The 23,103-nt window shown below is 41.9% G+C and overlaps 1 protein-coding gene across 3 annotated transcripts; it reads right to left on the reverse strand.

Moving 5' to 3' along the window:
- Positions 1-8,192: 8,192 nt before the first annotated feature.
- LOC110504055 (galectin-9B) lies at positions 8,193-22,435 on the reverse strand. 3 transcript variants are annotated; one of them, XM_021582869.2, is made up of 8 exons: positions 22,112-22,435; positions 12,819-12,907; positions 11,753-11,960; positions 11,026-11,145; positions 10,667-10,921; positions 10,108-10,196; positions 9,643-9,799; positions 8,193-9,395 (listed from the first exon to the last, which is right to left on the reverse strand). In XM_021582869.2, the coding sequence occupies exons 1-8, from the start codon at positions 22,145-22,147 to the stop codon at positions 9,249-9,251; spliced, it is 1,101 nt and encodes a 366-aa protein (XP_021438544.2). In that variant the 5' UTR covers positions 22,148-22,435; the 3' UTR covers positions 8,193-9,248. The 3 variants fall into 3 exon arrangements, with proteins under 3 accessions (XP_021438544.2, XP_036817226.1, XP_021438543.2); XM_036961331.1 differs by having other exon boundaries at positions 10,108-10,197; positions 10,704-10,939; XM_021582868.2 differs by having other exon boundaries at positions 10,667-10,939; positions 22,112-22,434.
- Between the last annotated feature and the right edge of the window lie 668 nt (positions 22,436-23,103).

The raw sequence follows: 23,103 nt of genomic DNA on the forward strand, positions 1-23,103 counted from the left end.
GCCTGGACGGCTGAAGCATCAACAGCCATAGCACTCCTGAAAACAGATCTATCAGCGGCAGCAGCTCTGACTGCACCTGACTACAAGAACAAGTTCCATTTGGATGTTTCTGAAAGGGAAGGATTCACCTCATCCGTCCTATTCCAGAAACAAGAGGGGGAGAGAAGGGTCTTGATGTACTACTCTTCAAACTTGACCACATTGAGGTAGGACAGTCAACATGCTCCAGATACGTTGCTGCAGTAGCAAAAGCTATTGAAAAAACAGCTCACCTCGTGATGTCACCCTTCAATCAGCCATCATCCCTCAACCAGCATCGGCCAAATTAGCTGAAATCATCGGATTGACGCAGGTCCTCATCAGAGGAAAAGGAAAGACTGAATATCTATACAGACTCAGCCCATGCCCATGAAGCAGGCCACACTGATGGACCCAGAACTTTTATGAGAAACACATGGCCCCACACACGAAGGCAAACTAAAGACCCTCCAAAAAGGCCTCGCACATCTGGTGGCACCCTCACATAAAAAATATGACTGACTTATTTTATGACGATGATTTATTTTGTGACGAATGCAATGGTTGTGACAGACACAACCCAAAGAAACCATATCGAACACCAATGGGCTCATACTTAATACCTAATGCATGTTTTCAGGATATTAGTATAGACTACACCGACATGGGCCCCGAAAATGTATCTAAAGGCAAACTCTATCTCCTAGTCATAGTAGATAGGTTCTCCAAATGGGTAGAGGCAATACTAACAAAAGGGGAGGATGCTAGGTCAGTCTTTGAGTGGCTACAAACCAAACTAATACCCAGGTATGGCATCCCAAGACAAATCAAATTTGACAAATGGCTTACATTTAACAAACACCTGAGACAGGTGGAAGAAAGATTTGGCATAACCCACAGATTTGGATCTGTGTACAGGCCCCAATCCCAAAATCTGGTGGAACGTCAAACCAAAAGCAAAAGCTAAGATAGCTAAAGTATGTGCCTCATGGGATAATGACTGGTAGAGTCATGCATGGTCCACCAAGGGAGGGAGGTCATATGCCCGCCCTTGATGTACAACAAATTGTAATGTCTAATTATGTGAAAAAACTGACGGTTCTCTCTGCAGCACTCTCTACCCAGGTTCACAAGGTCCAGGAGGGGGAGCCGGGGGACACGCCACTACTGAAGGTAAAGGTTGGTGACGGGGTGAGGGTTACAGTCCACAAGAGAAAGTGGCTGGAACCCAGGTGGACTGGACCGTACGAAGTGAAGGAGGTTACTTCACACTCAGTCCAGGTCAAAGGTAAATCAGGCACACCTTGGCAACGCCTTACACATTGCACCCCAGCCCCAATTCCTTCTAGAACACTGACTGAAGTCAGAGCTGATTTGAGCGGCCTAAATTCGATTCCAAATGAAGACACTCCTTCCTCAGGTGATGCGGCATCAAACTCCGCCTCCCCTGAGAAGGGAACCTCGCCCAGTTAGAGGGAAATTTCTCCCTCTCTGGGTGAGGCTGGGGATATCTGGTCCCTTATTTGTGATATTCCTACTGATATTTGGAGTAACCCTAGGACTTTCACATGGTTAATTGAACAACTATTTCACCCTGCCACATCACGTACACCAACCCCTACACATGTCCCTAACTCTTTTCCTGATATCACTCCCTCCAATCACTCCCGTCCCAAACGTAGCACTACACCTACAGACTCACCATGCAAACCAGACAAGGTTAGGAGCACCACCTTATGTATACCCACGATTGCAAAGGACTTTTGCTGTGCACCAATGGGGCCCGCTCTGGCTAGAGCAAGGCCCGCCTCCAACCCTCCGACCAGTCAAGAAGACCGAAACGACAAGACTCCACCTTCTTTATTCTATGTATAAAAATGAATGTAACCGTAGTATAAGGCCTCTTTTTCACCTGGCTCCTTGCCGAGTTATGTGAACTAGGTCCGTGCACGTAAAACTGCGGGACAAGATATCTCTGACTCATTAAAACTGTCTTTTGTTACATCTGAAATCCACTCTGTCCAGCGTCCGTGATTTGGTCTCAACTCTCCAGTATTTGAACACTAACAATACCTCATAAATGTTCACAATCCAGGTAATAAGCTATGCTTTGCAATAGGTCTAGCACATTTACTCAACCCTGGATGTACGGATCTAGAGGCGTTACACAAGACTAGAGAGCTCAAAACGGCCGTGGGTCTCGGTATACAGGATGCGGTGGCTTTCTCGGACATAGTCAAATTTGAAAACTTTCTGAACATCAAGATTGTGGTTTTGTACCACAGTAGAGCTAATGCAGCTCTTTTGAAATTCCAAAACAACCCCCAACCTCGTCCTCAGATTCTGTACTTTTATGTGCAAAACGCGTTTTTAGGCGCACCATATGTGTGGCCATGCTGCCATACCGGCTACACCCGAAAGGGGGGGGGCACTCGTGCCATTATAACTGTCTGGATGAAAATTGTCCGATGCAGCTCTTAAACTTGACACCCTGTGCGGATTGTCACCGCACATGTCGTTCGGCCTACTGTTACGAAAAACACAAAATTGAAACATGGCCCAAGGCCTGTAAATCTGTAAGCAGTTGTGACATTAACAAGAAATGTCCAAAATGCCATTGCAATTACAACCTTAAAATAGACAGCCCTAAAGCTCATGTGTGTGGAATCATACATTGCCCAATCTGTAAAGGGCCTTTGAAAAGCAGAGATGCTGAAGTGGTTCAAGAAGTGCCACACGAGTGTTATATTCAGCCCTTGGCTGAAGATGAACATTCAGAGAAATACGTTTTTTATGATTTTGAGACAAATCAGCAATCAGGGATTAATTAGCCTATTTTTGTATCTACCCTGACTTTCAATGGTGAAAAGTGTTCGGCAGAGGGACCCAATTGTGCACTGCTCTTTCTAAAACACTTTAGAAAACCCCAGTACAGAAACTTCACGTTTATAGCACACAATTCTAGGGTCTATGACTCCTACCTTCTTTTGAACCCCTTGATACAGCAAGGCGTTGCACCCAGCTCAAGGTAGTAAAATAGTGTTTTGTAGACCCCGCCTTCAACCAGAGATACATTGACAGTTTAAACTTCTTACCCATGAGATTGGCTCAAATGCCAGAGGCAGCTCACAAGGTTGCTGAGGGTGGCATCAGTTTCTTAAGGCCCTGGCAATCCTCAACATTCCCCTCTCGGGGGTACCCAACTATAAGCTTCGTCAACAGATTCAAGCTTTAAAACAAAAACCTTCAACGAGCTACAGCACCCCTAAAGATGTCCCAACAACCCGCCCCCCTATGAAAGGGCTGATGATAACTCATTTACACCCCTGAATGTCTCCGGACCTTTTCCTAATCCCGATCTCTCAGGGGGGTTAGACTTTTGAATGACTTTTGAATGACTATGATTCAATTCAATACATTTTATTTGAAAAATTAAGCAATTTAACATTTGTGGCATTCTTGAACCATTTAACGTGAGCATACGCCTTGATTACACAGTCTTAAATGACACATATTTGAACACTTTTGATATTTTCTAACAAAACAAGCTACAACGTTATCATTACTTCTTAAATCATCATTGTAAAGAGACATAACATCTTCAAAAAGAAACTCCCCGGCTGCTCCGGCCATTTCTCAATAGGTCATTCATCACAAGCCAACACTCCACAAAATTGTTTTCCAATCAATCAGCTCATGAGCCCTTCCAACGCTTGGGTATTCATGTCTTTGCTCACCAATCCTTAATAATAATCCACCAAAGACCTGTCTTCGGGCATTCACCTCCAAGATTGAATCAGAGCATGCATAAACAATCATGCTAACTGTACAGGCTAAAGGTGTACGGAAACGCATTTCCAGCCTGAGGTTACCTTGGGACACCACAGACAGATTTACTGAGGTGTCATCATCAGGTGATAAATTGAAGCATACAATGTGTAAACCTCTGCAAAATCATTTCTGTCAATAGGTAAAGCGAGATCTTTTAGATGCCTCCCGGTAGCCAGGAATAGATTGTAAAATTCTCGCACAGATATATTGTTATTAAATTGCGGTTGGAAAGCCTTAGCAGGGACCTGACGTCAGTCCTGACCAGGAGCTACATACTCTGCATTGAAGTGTTGAAAATTAAATGTTTTTTTATGTAAGCAGCCCGTATTAGAGGCGTGATCAACCAAACCTATAACCATGTATAAGGGTAAAGGGCCTAGAAAAAGGTTTTCTTGACTGCAGATTCTACTGCCCACAGGTATGCTAAAGGTGTTCATGGTAATTCTTTGGAGAGGGTAAAAGGCATTTCCTTTCATCAAAGCCTGTGAGTGACCCAGGCGAACTGCCAGAGATAGACACTTTTTTCATAAAAAGCGTTGCCCCCAACACTTTAAATTAAAGTCCCCGTCCTGGGCAGACATCAAGCAAAACTCATCCTTAGCCCTGGTTAATTTTAGTCTTAAATCAACCGAATTTAAGAGTAAACGTTCTTGACAGAAAATGTCAGAGTGTATAGGCCCTAGCAGATGAAACTCGAGATTCGGCACAGTAGCGAGCGCCTGCCTCCAGTCCTTTGTTTGCACCGGTGGATGGGTCTGTCGATTCCATAGAGACTCCTGCAGTATCCTTGCTAAACAGCCCAGCGCTGAATTGTGTCTTGAGAGTGTCTTCGGAGTAGTTGAGTAAACACTCCATGATGGCCCAATAAGGGTATGTGGCACTGCTTTGACTGATTAGACGTTCACCCAAAGTCACATCCACTTGGGAGAAGATGGTGGCCATGGGGTAATTAATGAGACTCACTTTGGCATCATCTGCAATATTAGTACCATCTCTTTTGGTCACTTTTAGACGTCAATGCACCAAGGTGTTGTTGAGGTCCAGATAGTTGTCACCGTGGCCCGGTATGAAAAACTCTATGGGACCGTTGTCTGTAATGGCAGAGAGTGGGGCTATCTCCACATAACTGGACCTCTCTACTGAATGTTGGGTTAAGGGGGCCGTGAAAAGATCGAGCTCTGTCTTTATAGCTTCAGAGGACATGCGGTGTAAAAGAGCCATGGTGCTTGTTCTTTTAGAAAATATTTCAGAGTATTCTTTTTACCGTTTTTGGTCCAGACCTCCTCACTTTACCACATCTTTGACTTACTGGGTTTCTTTTAACAGTTAACCTCCGCTTTTTAGGGGCAGCACTGCTCCTTATACCCGGAGGTCTCTTTTTTGGTCTTTGAGACAACATCATAAGCCCCGAGCCTTCTTGATGCTAGACATCTGGTGACGCCCTTCGGGTCATAGCATTGGCTACAACCTCACTTACTATATTTTTAGCCGCTGATTTTAAATGTGGTTCGGCTATGCTGAGGCCTCTCTTCATAAACGGTAAAACCATCTTAAAGAGGTTACGAAATATACCGCCTATCCCCGAACCGTACATGGTCGGGGATCCATAATAGCCGGGTAACCCATTACCCACTTGAGCAACATAGTATGAAACATAGCGGTTAGGGTGGAGATGTCGGTGGTCCATAACCCTTTTAATTTATTTGTTTTATGTTTATAAAAATATGTAATACTAATAATATATATGTAGAGAGGTTTTGGTGGGTCTAAAGTGGAGCTTTACAATCGTTTTACCATAAGTAAATTCAATGTTTTCGTTCTGATCTGTTTTAAGCTCAACCAGAATGTTTTCAATATATTTCTTGCTTACAGGTACGTAGTGTGGCTTGTCGTAGGTGACAGTGACTATATCGCCATCCTTTCCATCTATATGAACTGTTCTCAGGAGGGGCACAGAACTGTCTCCTACCCTTTGATAGGATATGATGTGGGTATACACAAATATGTTGTAAAATCCTGCATGTATATCCGCGGGGAATGGGAATAGTTTATCTTTCACATACGTCCATTTATTGGGACCCATCCCCAACATGTAGGCTAAATTACCGCTGGTCTTTATACCCCCATCAGCATCCCCTGAGATTTGTACACGTTTATGTATAGGGTTGTAGATCAAGAGTAATTTCCATATTGTTCTGGGTTAGGAGTTCATTCAACTCTGAGACGATCCTGTCGACGGTTCTATAGAACCCTTTTAATAAGTTTCGCAGGTTCCGATATGCTTTTGCAATAAAATACACGGTCCTTATCCTTGATATTATACCAGCTATGGGGGTATGTAATCTCGCTGAGACCTACTTCCCAGGCCTCTGATAACTCTATAGGCTTTGGAAAATTTGTTGTATAATTCGAAATTTAGTTATTACGATATGTGCAGACGCATTACTGTGGAGTCAGGTAGAAGCCGCTGTGTTCCATAATGCACTCCTGTGTACACGCGAATGATGTTGTATTTATCATGCATGAGGGTTTAAGTTAACCCCTGATGCCTCCACCACATCGTGCTCTAATACCCAACTGTTGAACTTTTGGGGCCAGTTTTTCCAGCGGACCAGCACCCATTTTGTTTTACCCTTTTCTCTCTTTTGATCTAGAATCTCCTCCACGTGAAAGACTTTGTCTTTACCCAACTGTACCTTCTGTCATTCCTTCTCATAAAAATATCCCTCTATAAGCTCCCCGTCATATTCTTTAAACTTGTAGACGGGGTATGCGCGGTAGACATTCGGTAACGGTGAACACCTCTTCGCTGTAACCTTGCTCATATTTTTTGTCGAAAACACCCCTCAACTTGGAAAAACGCTCCAAGTCCCCCACTATGAATTCTAAAAATTCTTACGGTGAAGGGGGATCAAACCATACAGATTTTTAAAGACTTGAAAATAGTTTTCAGAAGAGACCTCGGAGGGCTTCATCCATATACTGTTATGGTAGCTGTTGTTGTACCCCTTTACTAAATCTTGAACTATATCGATATCTATGCATGTTGTGAGCTGTAATATATTGCCACATCCGCTCCCTCAGAGTTCTGTTAAAGCGCTCAACAACTGAAGCTTTCAAATCAGAGCCTGTAGCAAAATGTACTATATTGTGCTTCTTCATGAGTTTCTGAAAAGTATTATTAAAAAAATATTTTCCGCCATCAGTCTCCACTTTCTTGGGGGCTCCTCCTTCCTTCAAGATAGAGTCAATGTCCCGGGTCACCTCTGCCCCGCTCTTATTTTTTAAGACCCATACAAATGCTATTTTAGAGAAAATATCTATAACCGTTAGCATGTAGCGATTTCCGTCATTTTTATCTGCAAGGGCCTGCATGTCACATATGCCTCGAGACCGTGATATACAGGCCTAAAGGCTGAGACAATAAGAAGACACAGTGGCAGAATAAATTCAGTCACACCTTTGTTTTATCACAAAGCCAGATAGTAACCTCTGTCCAGTGAAGTCCACAAAGCATATTGCATGTACAGTAAGACAGTTACATGACCTACAGCATGGTCAAGCAAGTTAATGTTTCCGACATTTTTGGACCACTAAACAACTATTGATTTAGAATCACGGAGAGTTACCGCAAGTCGCAAAGATAACAGGAGCTGCATCCACTATTCCAGCACCATTTCAACTGCAACATCATCTAATCACCTCTGCTTAGTCTAATACAGTGACAACTAAAATGTAGTCCAATCAATTTAAACTAAATATGATGTGGCTATCCATGGTTCTGATTTCTGTGTGAGTGTATTTTATATGGATGATAAATGTAGGCCTACTCTGTTTTTGCCAGGCTATTACCCTCATGTAGGTCTATATCTGTATAACAGACGCAGTAGCCATCTGACATAAGGAAATGCATGTCGGCATGGGCGCAACTTTGGTTTTAGAAGTGGGGGGGGGACAATCTTTTTTTAATACAGACAACCTACCCGACCGCTCAGAGGCATGGTCCTAAAGCAAACAGGTGCCTCGTTTTGTATCACATTACAATGATATAACTGGTTGTGAAAAATGCAATTTCAGAATGTGGGGGTGAAAGTTGCACCGCTTGATGTTGCATTGCAACATGCAATCCACACATCTCTTTCTCTCTGGGATTAGGCCTAAGCTTCTCTTCCTTTATATAATATATATACACAATATCAAGTATTCATATACAGTGGACACCTAAGCCTGTAGGCCTATGCATGCAATTACCCTGATACATTTAGTGCTCAAATTTCTGACAGCCGAACCATGAGGTAGATAATTATTGTTTTAGGAAAGTAACCTATAGCTGAAACACAGTTCTTAAAACATGTTTATTTTTATTTATGCCTTGTTCATATAGGCAGTTTGAAGTGACTCAAATACTTTATTTTTGCATATTCGAGTCGGTTCTTTTTCCTGCAGCCTGAACAGCCAAAAAGCACATGGAATCAGATATTTCAAGCCACATACAATCTGATTCCTGGCCATGCGACCTGTGTCTGAACAATCAAATCTGATTTATTTGCCCTCAAGTGTTATTTGGCATATATTGTTGCCGTCTAGCTACTCTGTTGACAGTTTGACAAGAACACGTCGAACTAGTTCTTAATTGTTTACAAACAAATTAGTGAATGTGGTAGAAAGCAAAACAGCTACCTAGTTAGCTTGACTGATGTGGCTTGCCAAAAAGGACTTGTTTTGAAAGCTGGATAATCTTATCCTCTGAGGCTTTAAAAGTGTTCTTACACTATGATTTTGAACATTCAAAGCAACTGGGAAACGTCCATGGCATTCATTGTTGTCATCTTAACTTGCTACATAACTTCTGAGTGATAGGAAGCACAAGCACCACCAATCAGCCTACCACCTCAGCGTAGCCATGTCAGCAAATCACTGCTGTCTGAACACATACTGCAGTTCACTTTGTGAACAAGGGTTTTGGCATAGCCAGTCTCACGCAACATATTGTCACACTTAACTGTATATACTGTAACTTAATGTAACTTAAAAAAAGTGTCTAGAGACCACTGGTGATAAACTAGGTTACATATGGAATTACTAAGCATTGTCCTCAGGGTACGTCTCATGAGAGTTAACGTCAGGTCTGGCATTCTATCACAATGTGATTTCTAATGGCTTTCTACCTTGATTTATAACAAACAGGAACACATTTCTCATCCTTGAAGTCAATGGCACGGCACTCACTAATAATACATGTGCAAAGGGGTAGTCTAACAGACACTGCAAGCAGTAAGGAAATAAAGTGAATGTAATTTTTATTGCAGCAAAAACAGATCAAAAAGATGTGTGGTGGTTTGGGTCAGAGGTGCCACAAAATTAAACAAGTGGCTGAGTCACAGTTGTGACCCACAGCCCTAAACCATCACGGAGGTCAAACTGAGGTCTCCATTCACCTCCAGAACGTTGACCTGCTGGAGGAGGGTGTGGCGGTGTTTGTAGGTGCTCGTCTGATTCCCATTGACCACTATCTTGTAGCACTGAGCCTCACAGGTAATAGACAGCTGAAAATACAAAACTAGCCTTATTAGTACTCCGTCTCTGATATAGAGAGAGAAACAGTCTGGAATCTTTAAAGTGGATCTTCTCTCTAATGAGCGTCATGCCATTGTCTGAGTGACTAAACCATCAAGGAACTCTGTATCAGGAAAGGGCTTGAGTGGCATGCTTTGGGTTGAAACAATAAATAATTATTCATCCTTGAAACTAAGAACGTATAAAAGCTGCTTCGTGTTCATGGTGGGTAGTTACCGTGAAGGCCTGGCCCCTGTGGAAGGGCATTCCACCAGAGCGCTCCTCCTTTCCCCATTGATCCCTCAGCCTGCTGTTGCGTACCACTAGGGTCTCGTCAAATCGGGGGTTGTAGTGCAGCACAATCTCAGAGTTGCAGAGTAGGTTAACATTAAACCTATAGGCAAGGAGAAAAGGATAAGATCAGTGTTGGTGAGAAACCATGACAGGAGAACTGCTATAGTTGCACCCTCCAGGATGTTTTGTAAGCCTACCTCTTTCTAAGCCAAGGGGTCATTGACACACACTTTCAATACCACGCAAATGAGGAACTAGAATTGCTAAAGTTCTTCTATACTTTTTTTTCTAAGGGGAACAACTTTAAAATATATAAAATCATATTATAATTGTGCCTATAACTCCAGGGGAAGTGAATGTCTCACTGTGGTCCCCCTTTACAGTAAAGACAATAATACAGGATCAGACCTATTTGCATTGGGGTTAACCACTCCCTGGATGTTGATGGTGCGTCCAGGGTAGAGTCCACCATTGATCGTGTTCTTGTATGGAACAGCCTGGATGAAAATTGAAGATTTGAATAAATCACTCATTATGACAGACATTGATGTGATACAGTAAGTAGAAGGTCATTTACAAAGAATGGTGGCTGGACATATGGAGGAGGAGCCTGTGAGGAGCAACAGGAGAGAGGGATCTTGACAGCATGTTGATTAATGGTTACAGGTTACTGTATATTTACTGTAGAAATCTGCCTAAAGACAATGACAGGGGTTATACTCACATAACGATACAGTCACTGTACTGAATGAGGAAGTAAATCACTCTAAACTAAATATGAACTTTAGTGATCTTAAAATTCCCCATCACAGGCAATATCAGTAGTACTGAACATAAAACCAACATATAGAGACTGAAAGACAATGAAAGGAAAACAAATCACAGATCTGCCCCCCAAAAATTATGAATCCGATAACCAAGAAGTGGTTGGCCAATAAATGATCATTAATGATTCAGATTAACTTACTGGACATCCCGGTTGCGTGGGAAATCCCGGTTGCGTGGGAAATCCCGGTTGCTGCGTGGGAAATCCCGGTTGCTGCGTGGGAAATCCCAGTTGCTGCGTGGGAAATCCCAGTTGCGTGGGAAATCCCGGGTGAGCGGGAAATCCCGGGTGAGCAGGAAATCCCGGGTGAGCAGGAAATCCCGGTTGAGCAGGGAATCCCGGTTGCGCAGGGAATCCCGGTTGCGCAGGGAATCCCGGATAAGAAGGGAATCCTGGCTGTGCAGGAAAGGTGGGCTAAAAGATATTAAATCCCTTTAAAATCAGTGGAACTTACCTTAAAATCCTCTGTGCATCTAATAAATGTGTTAGGTACTACTCACTGCAGGGTTCTGGAAGGCGATGGAGGTCACCTCCACTTTTCCCTCGACTGAGATGGTGTCCACTGCGTCAAACGGAATACGGTGCTTAAAGGTCATGAAATGTTTCCCATTCGCATTCAACTGAAGGCAGAGAACAGAGAACAACCATGAGCAGAGTCATTATGGACCTGAGGACAGTGAGTATTCCAAGTAAACCCATGAATTGAAATCCATTTTAACTCCTTAACAGACTAGCATAAATTGAGTCACACTGTAAAATAGATAAAAAGAGAATAATGATAGAATAACATAACATACCATTTCAAGAAAACAAGAGTGAAACACCATGTTAGATCATGAGTGCCTGACTTCATTAAAATCATGGGGGAGCTCTGTAAGCATAATCTTTTACAATCATTCACACACACAGACGGAAAAGGTTATTGTGTAGTCGGAATGTACAGATGTAGGATCTTAATCGGATCCCTCTTTTGTTTCTGAAAATGTTCCTACACAGCAGGAAAAGCAAACTTTTAGTGTATTCAAGATTTAAAAAGAATTCTAAAGTTTGTAATTTCCCTTTTAAAAATGTCAGACTTGATTTGTCCTAACGAAAAATGTATCATCCCAATTAATTATAATCCACATAATAATTCACATTTCTTGTTACTGCGGGATTATTTTGGCTTAAATTAAGATCCTACATCTCTATACTCCATATACTATAGTATGGGAGGGTTTGGGTGACCTGGAAGCCGTCCCTCTGGACGGTGATCACGAGGCTGAAGCCAGAGCCATGCTGAAAGGGGGAATGCTGCTTCCGCTCCTCTGTCCCCCATCTGGACTGCTGCAAGGTGTTGGCCACCACATATCCAGGGTGACTGTCATATCGTGGGTTGAAGTGAAGGGCAATGTCCGCCCCTGCCCTAGAACCACACTGCAAATTCACATGGAACCTGAGTGAGAGAGAGAAACCGAGAGAGAGAGAGAGCGAGAGAGAGAGGGCGAGAGCATGTGGTTCCGGAGATGTTAACCTCTATGGGATCGGTGTCCCCCCGCGGGACGGTTGAGCTAACGTGTGCTAATGTGATTAGCATGACATTGTAAGTAACAAGAACATTTCCTAGAACATAGACATGTCTTATATGGGCAGAAAGCTTAAATTCTTGTTCATCTAACTGCACTGTCCAATTTACAGTAGCTATTACAGTGAAAAAATACCATGCTATTGTTTGAGGAGAGTGCACAGTTATGTACTTGAACATTTATCAATTGATCAATTAAGCACATTTGGAAAGACTTGATACAGCATTTTGAACAGTAATGCAATGGTTCATTGGATCAGTCTAACACTTTGCACATACACTGCTGCCATCTAGTGGCCAAAATCTAAAATTCTAGACTCCTAAGTTATTTATGGCCTTTCTCTTGCATTTCAAAGATGGATCAAAAAAGAGAAAATACATGTTTTTTTCTTTGTATTATCTTTTCCCAGATCTAATGTGTTATATTCTCCTACATTAATTGCACATTTCCACAATCTTCAAAGTGTTTCCTTTCAAATGGTATCAAGAGTATGCATATCCTTGCTTCAGGTCCTGAGCTACAGGCAGATAGATTTGGGTATGTCATTTTAGGTGAAAATTGAAAAAAAGGGTCTGATTGTTTTAAAAAGTTCTCCAAACAAGTTTTAAATCTGCACAGAAAATGTGTAGTATGCATTATCTAGACTAGAAAGCAAACCCCTGAATCTCTGGAAGACAAAGAATGAGGTAATGTGTTAACAAAGTTTATATCGGTGAGTGGTGACCCACCTGTCTGCCCCATGGTGAAGTTTCCCAGTAATAGTGATCGTCTTCCCCTCCTGCAGCCCACCTTGGATAGTGCCGGTGAAAGGGAGTCTCTGCAACAGATATTAAACATAATCATTGATGATAAACTGAATAAGAATAGATAAGAGCTATTACAGTGCATCCAGACCCCTTCCCTTTTTCCACTGTTTGTTACGTTACAGCCTTATTCTAAAATGGATTCAATTAAATGTTTTCCTCATCACTCTACACACAACACCCCATAATGAATAAGTGATTTTTTTTTTTTGAAATGCTTGCAAATGTATTAAAAATACACAACAGAAATACCTTATTTACATAAGTGTTCAGACCCTTTGCTATGATGCTCAGGTGCATCCTATTTCCATTGAGATGTGTTTTTACAAGTCCACCTGTGGCAAATTCAATTGATTGAACATGATTTGGAAAAGCACACAACTGTCTATTAAAGTTCCGACAGTTGCATGTCAGAGCAAAAACCAAGCCATGAGGTCGAGGGAATTGTCCGTAGAGCTCCAAGACAGGATTGTGCCGAGGCACAGATCTGGGGAAGGGTACCAAAATATTACTGCAGCATTGAAGGTCTCCAAGAACACAGTGGCCTCCATCATTCTTAAAATGGAAGAAGTTTGGAACCACCAAGACTCTTCCTAGAGCTGGCCGCCCAGGCAAACTGAGCAATCGAGGGAGAAGGGCCTTGGTCAGGGAGGTAACCAAAAACCTGATGATCACTCTGACAGAGCTTGACAGTACCTCTGTGGAGATGGGAGAACCTACCAGAAGGACAACCATCGCTGAAGCACCACCAATCAGGACTTTATGGTAGAGTGGCCAGACGGAAGCCACTCCTCAGTAAAAAGGCACATGACAGCCCGCTTGGAGTTTGCCAAAAGGCACCTAAAGGACTCAGACCATGAGAAACAAGATTCTCCCGTCTGATGAAGCCAAGATTGAACTCTTTGGCCTGAATGCCAAGCGTCATGTCTGGAGGAAACCTGGCACCATCCCTACGGTGAAGCAAGCATCATGCTGTGGGGAAGTTTTTCAGTGGCAGGGACTGGGAGACTAGTCAAGATCGAAGGAAAGATGAAGGGAGCAAAGTACAGAGAGATCATTGATAAAAAACTGCTTCAGAGCACTCAGGAACCTCAACTGAGGTGAAGGTTCACCTTCTAACAGGACAATGACCCTAAGCACACAGCCAAGACAATGCAGGAGTGGCTTCGAGACAAGTCTCTGAATGTCCTTGAGTGGCCCAGCCAGAGCCCGGACTTCAACTCGATCTAACATCTCTGGAGAGACCTGAAAATAGCTGTGCAGCGACGCTCCCCATCCAACCTGACAGAGCTTGAGAGGATTTGCAAAGAAGAATGGGGGAAACTTGAGGCTGTAATCGCTGCCAAAGGTGCTTCAACAAAGTACTGAGTAAAGGGTCTGACTAGTTGTGTACATTTTTTGCAAAAATGTCTGAACCTGTTTTTGCTTCGACATTATGGGGTATTGTGTGTAGATTGCTGGGGAAAAAACAACAACAATTTAATCAATTTTAGGATAAGGCTGTAACGTAACAAAATTAGGAAAAAGTAAAGGGGTATCAATACTGTATGTAGGCTAGAGGCCATTGACTCTTTCCTCTTTACCTCCCTCCTGTCTCAGCCTCCAGTATTTATGCGTCGGGGGGCTAGGGTCAGTTTGTTATATCTGGAGTACTTCTCCTGTCCTATCCGGTGTCCTGTGTGAATTTAAGTATGCTCTCTCTAATTCTCTCTTTCTTTCTCTCTCTCGGAGGACCTGAGCCCTAGGACCATGCCTCAGGACTACCTGACTCCTTGCTGTCCCCAGTCCACCTGGCCGTGCTGCTGCTCCAGTTTCAACTGTTCTGCCTGTGATTGTTATTATTTGACCATGCTGGTCATTTATGAACATTTGAACTTGGCCATGTTCTGTTATAATCTCCACCCGGCACAGCCAGAAGAGGACTGGCCACCCCACATAGCCTGGTTCCTCTCTAGGTTTCTTCCTAGGTTTTGGCCTTTCTAGTGAGTTTTTCCTAGCCACCATGCTTCTACACCTGCATTGCTTGCTGTTTGGGGTTTTAGGCTGGGTTTCTGTACAGCACGTTGAGATATCAGATGATGTACGTAGGGCTATATAAATAAATTTTATTTGATTACTACATCCCGTATTACTACCTGTGTGATAATTATTTGTATTTTTTGGGGGGGGGGGATTTTAATATTGACTGGGTAACATCAAGCTGCCCACTCAGGAAAAACTTCAAACTGTAACCAGTGGCTGCAAAACTGGATCAGGTTGTCAGTCAACCTACCAGGGTAGTTACAAACAGCACAGGAATTAAATCATCTACATGTATTGATACCATTTTTACTAACGCTGCAGATATTTGCTTTAAGCAGTATCCAAATCCATAGGATGTAATGATCACAATATAATAGCCATATCTTGGAAACCTAAAGTTCCAAAGGCTGAGCCTAATATAGTGTATAAGAGGTCATACAATAAGTCTTGTAGTGATTCCTATGTTGTTGATGTAAAGAATGTGTTGGTCTGTGGTGTGTAATGAGGAGCAAACAGATGTTGCACTTGACACATTTATGAAACTATTTATTCCAGTTACTAATAAGCACGCACCCATTAAGGAAATGACTGTAAAAGCTGTTAAATCCCCTTGGATTGATGGGGAATTGAAAAATTGTATGGTTGAAAGGGATGAGGCAAAAGGTACGGCAATTAAGTCTGACAGCCCAACTGATTTGCAAACTTACTGCTAATGAAGAAATCATGTTACTAAATAAAAATAAACTACACTATGAAACAAAGATAAATTATATAATGAATGATAGTAAAAAGCTTTGGGGAATCTTAAATGACATTTTGGGAAAAAAAATCCAACTCGGCTCCTTCATTTATTGAATCAGATGGCTCATTCATCACAAAGCCCACTGATATTGCAAACTACTTTAATGACTTTTTCATTGGCAAGATTAGCAAATTTAGGGATGACATCCCAGCAACAAATGCTGACACTACACATCCAAGTATATCGGACCAAATTATGAGAGACACGAATTGTACTTTTGAATTCCGTAAAGTCAGTGTGGAAGAGGTGAAGAAATTATTGCTGTCTATCAACAATGACAAGCCACTGGGGTCTGACAATCAAGATGGAAAATTACTGAGGATAATAGCAGATGATATTGCCACTCGTATTTGCCACATCTTCAATTTAAGCCTACTAGAGAGCGTGTGCTCTCAGGCCTGGAGGGAAGCTAAAGTCATGCAGCTACCCAAGAATAGTAAAGCCCCCTTTACTGGCTCAAATAGCTGACCAATCAGCCTGTTACCAACCCTTTGTAAACTTCTGGAAAAAAATAGTGTTTGACCAGATACAATGATATTTCACAGTATACAAATTGACAACAGAATTTCAACATGCTTATAGGGAAGGACACTCAACAAGCACAGCACTTACACAAATGACTGATGATTGGCTGAGAGAAATTGATGATAAAATTATTGTGGGAGCCGTCTTGTTAGACTTCAGTGCAGCTTTTGACAGTATTGATCATAGTTTGGTGCTGGAAAAATGTATGTGTTATGGCTTTACACCCCCTGCTATAATGTTATTATAATTATAATGTCTATTACTAAATCTTGTAATAAATCATGTGGACAATTTGCAAATTGAGATGACTAACTGCTTGGAGTAACACTAGATTGTAAACTGCAATGGTCAAAACATATTGATAGTAGCTAAGATGGGGAGAAGTCTGTCTATAATAAAGCGCTGCTCTGCCTTCCTAACACTATCAACAAGGCAGGTCCTACAGGCCCTAGTTTTGTCGCACCTTGACTACTGTTCAGTCGTGTAGTCGGGTGCCAGAAAAAAAGGACTTAGGAAAATTGTAATTGGCTCAGAACAGGGCAGCACAGATGTACACAGAGAGCTAATATTAATAATATGCATGTCAATATCTCCTGGCTGAAAGTGGAGGCGAGATTGACTTCATCACTACTTTTATTTATGAGAGGTATTGACATGTTGAATGCACCAAGATGTCTGTCTAAACTACTGGCACACAGCTCGGACACCCATTCATACACCCTCATAGATATCATCCTGACCAACCTGTCCTCTAAACACACCTCTGCTGAGATCCTGGATGAAGACAGCAATCACGCCTCCCGGGTGGCGCAGTGGTTAAGGGCGCTGTACTGCAGCGCCAGCTGTGCCATCAGAGTCCCTGGGTTCGCGCCCAGGCTCTGTCGTAACCGGCCGCGACCGGGAGGTCCGTGGGGCGACACACAATTGGCCTAGCGTCGTCCGGGTTAGGGAGGGTTTGGCCGGTAGGGATATCCTTGTCTCATCGCGCACCAGCGACTCCTGTGGCGGGCCGGGCGCAGTGCGCGCTAGCCAAGGTTGCCAGGTGCACGGTGTAGCCTCCGGCTGGCTTCCGGGTTGGATGCGCGCTGTGTTAAGAAGCAGTACGGCTGGTTGGGTTGTGTATCGGAGGACGCATGACATTCAGCCTCTCCCGAGCCTGTACGGGAGTTGTAGCAATGAGACAAGATAGTAGCTACTACAACAATTGGATACCACGAAATTGGGGAGAAAAAAGGGGGTAAAATTATTATTATTATTTTTTTTAAAGGAAGACAGCAATCACTGCCTCATTGCCTGTGTCCGTAATGGGTCCGCGGTCAAACGACCACCCCTCATCACAATCAAATGCTCCCTAAAACACTTCAGCAAGTAGACCTTTCTAATTGACCTGACCAAGATATCCTAGAAAGATATTGACTTCATTCCGTCAGTTGAGGATGCCTGGTTATTCTTTAAAAGTGCTTTCCTCACCATCTTTAATAAGCATGCCCCATTAAAAAAATGTAGAACCAGGAAAAGATATAGCCTTTGGTTCACTCCAGACCTGACTGCCCTTGACCAGCACAAAAACATCCTGTGGCGTACTGCATTAGCATCGAATAGCCCCCGCAATATGCACATTTTCAGGGAAGTTAGGAACTTAACGGCAGACTCAACAGCCTTGGATTCTCAAATGACTGCCTCGCCTGGTTCACAAACTACTTCTCAGATAGAGTTCAGTGTGTCAAATCGGAGGGCCTCTTGTCTGGACATTCTCTATGGGGGTGCCACAGGGTTCAATTCTCGGGTCGACTCTTTTCTCTGTATACATCAATGATGTCGCTCTTGCGGCTGGTGATTCTCTGAACCACTTATACACAGACTACACCATTCTCTATACTTCTGGCCCTTCTTTGGACACTGTGTTAACTAACCATACAACTCTCCGTCCGTGGCTTCCAACTGCTCTTAAATGCAAGTAAAACTAAATGCATGCTCTTCAACCGATCGCTGCCCGCACCTGCCCGCCCGCCTAGCATCACTACTCTGGACGGTTCTGACTTAGAATATGTGGACAACTACAAATCCCTAGGTGTCTGGTTAGACTGTAAACTCTCCTTCTAGACTCATATTAAGCATCTCAAATCCAAAATAAAATCTAGAATTGGCTTCCTATTTCGCAACAAAACATCCTTCACTCATGCTGCCAAACATACCCTCGTAAAACTGACTATCCTACCGATCCCTGACTTCGATGTCATTTACAAAATAGCCTCCAACACTCTACTCAGCAAACTGGATGCAGTCTATCACAGTGCCATTTGTTTCGTCACCAAAGCCCCATATACTACCCACCACTGTGACCTGTATGCTCTCGTTGGCTGACCCTCGCTTCATATTCGTCGCCAAACCCACTGGCTCCAGGTCATCTATAAGTCCTTGCTAGGTAAAGCCCCGCCTTATCTCAGCTCACTGGTCACCATAGCAGCACCCACCCGTAGCACGCTCTCCAGCAGGTATATTTCACTGGTCACCCCCAAAGCCAATTTCTCCTTTGGCCAACTTTCCTTCCAGTTCTCTGCTGCCAATGACTGGAACGAATTGCAAAAAAAAAAAACACACATTTTTTTTTGCTGCAGCTGGAGACTCATATCTCCCTCACTATCTTTAAGCATCAGCTATCAGAGCAGCTTACAGATCATTGCACCTGTACATAGCCCATCTGTAAATAGCCCATCCAACTACCTCATCCCCATATTATTTTATTTATATTTTTTAGCTCCTTTGCACCCCGGTATCTCTACTTGCACATTCATCTTCTGCACATCTATCACAGTGTTTATTTGCGAAATTGTAATTATTTTGCCACTATGGCCCTTCTATTGCCTTACCTCCCTAACCTTACTACATTTGCACACACTGTATATAGATTTTTCTATTGTATTATTGACTGTATGTTTGTTTATTCCATGTGTAACTCTGTGTTGTTGTTTGTGTCACACTGTTTTGCTTTATCTTGACCAGGCCACAGTTGTAAATGAGAACTTGTTCTCAACTGGCTTACCTGGTTGAATAAAGGTGAAATAAAATATAAGAAATAAAATAAAAAACAGTGCATGTGGGAATGTCTTATGTCCGTTCTACATGTAGTGTTGGTACATGGCATATTCCTCAACTGCATATATCATAAATTGCTATTGCAAATAGAAGTATTATGTTCAACAACTGACATTTTCAGATATTATTTTGACAAACACAATAGATTTGGTAGGCACTGCCATCTTTGTGATATGACTTTAAGCACGTACTGATGAAACTGTCACTTAATATTTTTTTCTTTAAGTCTACAAACGCTCTACATTAATTCACTCTGTGATAGGGTTGGATCCTATGTGCTACTTTTATTATTGTCCTGTAAATGGTTCAATGCCTATAATTTAGGCTGTGTGTAGAATGGGGCATAAAGGAAATTACCTCTACTACTAAATTACTACTAGATTATAGTGATAAGGAAAACAGCATACAAATTTGGCTTGTGTATTTGCCTATAACTAATCAGAATTCCATTATGTTTACATAAAAAAGAGAATATTTCAAAACGAGAAGATCCTGCCATGGAAAAGACAACTGGGTGGACATAAAGTGGAAAGGAGGGGAAAGAACTCACACCATGCAGCAGGACACCTTCAGCTCCAGGGTCTTTGTAATGCAGGTTTGATAGTTGTATTTTAATGAATGGTTAGCTGTTATGTGAAAATTAAGTCAAAAGCTCCATTTTATTTTTTGGTGTAGATGGCCAAGGTAGTTGCACAGAACTTCCCCAAAATCCCCAACCAAATTTATATGGAACCTTCAAAAACACATGGAGCAACTGCGAAAAGAAATGGCTGAGGATATAATAAAAATGTCTGGTATGTAATGACATTTAATTCAAAGTAAATTCTTTATTTTCATGTAGTTGTGTCAGACAGCCATATGTTCAGTTCATGCCTATGATTTCTGAGTTCAACAAAGCCAACAACTGCTTCATGTGTGCCCCTGATGAAGAACCTGGATGTGGACCGAAGACTGACTGGGTTAGTAACTTTATTTAAAATGTTTATATCTTTTGACAACAGTGACGGCATGCAAGACAATTTATGATATAACACAATGGATGGCTGATTCGTCATACTACATTGATATTATTTATAACGTGTTACGCTTGGTTTTGTTTTAGATTGAATGTTTTGCATGCCAACGGTGGTTCCATGTGCTGTAACTAGGAATGAAGACAAAAGAGTTCAACAGAGTGAAGAACACAAACTGGAAGTGCTGCGTTTGTTGTTGAAAATGTATGCTATACCCCATCCACACTGAAGAGGCTCTGAAATGTACATCAACCAGGGATAAGAGAAAGTTGAACACTGAAATGTTTCATACTTATTTGAAGTTGTCTGTTGACATGTTGGAAAAGATTAAAAGGTCTACAATTTCTGTTTAATTTGTCAATATTACATTTGTATCAATGGATTTACTGGTCACTGATTTACTTGCCACTGTGGTTACATGTTCAGGATATTGTTTGACCAGCAAACCCACTGCAGCCCACCTCACTAGCTCACTCTCCATCCATGCTTTGGACAATTAATAGCATGACTCGTACTTTGCCCTTTTCCTTTATGGTTGATAATAACGACAAAAGGAGACGTCTGTCCCTCTCCTATTGTGTAACACTGTTAAATACTGGGGGGGGGGGGGGGGGGGGGGGAATAAGTACTTAGAACTAACAATTATTATTAGATAAATATGAAAGAAAAGGGTAAACACTAGACTGAACCCCCTAATTGTCAAACTAATACTAATGTACAACCATATTGACGAGACGTAAGAGGTTATGCAATATGGGTGTATATCCACTGCACACATAGGTGTGTAATTGACATGACCAAGGAGCTATTGAAATTTAAAACTATGAAAAATGTACGTTACATCACGTGATTTTACAGTACACAAACAAGAGTGTAATATAGAAGGGTACATTCTGCACCATGTTTGAAGTCAGGAGCTATTGAAATTTTACATTTTGAAAAATTCATGTAAAATCTTGTGAGATGAAAATGGACAAACTAAAGGGTGTGCAATATATAAGAGTAGTCAGTGGCCATTCTGAACCTTGTTTGAAGTCATTAGGTCACATGACCAAGGAGCTATTGAAATTCTAAAATGTAAATAAATAATTTAAAATTAGTGCGAAATGTAAATTGACAAAAAAATAAGTGTGCAATGTGTGTCTATGCCATCGGGTTAACGAGAACCAGTTTTGAAAGTCTTAGGAGTAATGGGTAAATAGCTATTGTAATTTGAAAATGTTGATTTGTCACTATGTTGACGGTCCCTAACTGCTGCTGGTGGACGTAAGACTACAGGCGAATATCCAACCTGAAACTTTCTTTACCTCGGTGAGGGCACACAGTGTGTTGTGAACGTTTTAAGTTGTTTTCAAATTGTATAAATTGCCTTAATTTTGCTGGACCCCAGGAAGAGTGGCTGCTGCTTTGGCAGCCGCTAATGGGGATCCATAATAAATACAAATTAACAGGAGTAAGTCTACATAACGGTGTACGCGAGACATTCACTGTCGCCTAATAAGATAAATATTACATTTGCACAATAGCATGAATTGATACTATGAATGTCTAGCTATGCATCTATTGATTTTAGCATTACATCTGTGAACGGAACAAGTCAGACTAAAACTGGCTAAATAATGTAGATTACTGAGCGGGGGGAGCACATGATGATTACCCGATGTGACCGTATGCACACGCCCAACTCTCAAAGTTAAACATTAAGTACATCTACATTTTAAATACACAACAAATCACATAAATGCTTATAATAAACATACCGGATTATGAAAAGGTTCTTGGTTATAAAATGCCATTTCTTCAAATCTGTCAGTCGAAGCGTCTTTCTTCTCAGTTGCTCAACGCTCTCCTCTCAGTGATGATAGAATGTCAGAAATGTTCAGTTTCGTTTTTTCATGCGTTGAAGGGGAAGGAGGAGGAAGTAAGTAACAATGTGGCCTAGTTTAAAATGTCCTCGTTACATTTAGGGGTTTTAACCTAAGGAATACATCTGTCGAATACGTGTATATATGCTGCAGTTGCGCGTTATCGGACTTACTTTTTACTTGGTAGGCCTACACAGACTACTCAAGAGACGATGCGCGCCGATATATTCTTATGCTTTTTTAATCATTAACCAGCAATCACTCACAGTCAGGTGATGTTTTCGGGAAGATGAGCCAAAGTTGGACAAAGTTTGCTGTGTGTAGATGTCAGTTTGTCTCCTTGCACAACACATACATGCTAACATCACCATGGAAAATGTCATCCTAATGGAACCTTTTTCATTTCAAATCAATTCTTATTCTATATCTGAATTAATTGCCCTATTGACACCTCAACCCGAGAACTAACTGTAGGTTACAACTGTTCTTTAGCCTACTGAGGAGGGCAGGGGTACAGAACAATGGTGTTTGTTTTTATGCTGCTTTTGTAAGCAATTGGGAGGTGGAATTTACCAATTGTGCAGTCATAAATACTAGTCGGATGCATTCAAGTGCTTTGAACTATTCGAGAAACGCTGATTGGATAATGGCCAACAAGCTGGGCAAACAAAAAATACAGCTATCATGCTTGCAAACAAATGATAGTGATCAAAACCCATATTCATAGATTGCTTTTTATAAATAATGTTTTGTTGTTGCATAACTGTCAAACGCTGTTATCGAGGTCATTTCCTTAGTATGTGACGTCAGAGGTCACCATGTGGGAGAAGTGGGAGCTGATAAACCACATGATCAATTCCAAACAAGATTATGACTAAGGGGCCCCA

The sequence above is a fragment of the Oncorhynchus mykiss genome, chromosome 24 (assembly GCF_013265735.2).
Source record: "Oncorhynchus mykiss isolate Arlee chromosome 24, USDA_OmykA_1.1, whole genome shotgun sequence".
Lineage (NCBI taxonomy): Eukaryota > Metazoa > Chordata > Actinopteri > Salmoniformes > Salmonidae > Oncorhynchus > Oncorhynchus mykiss.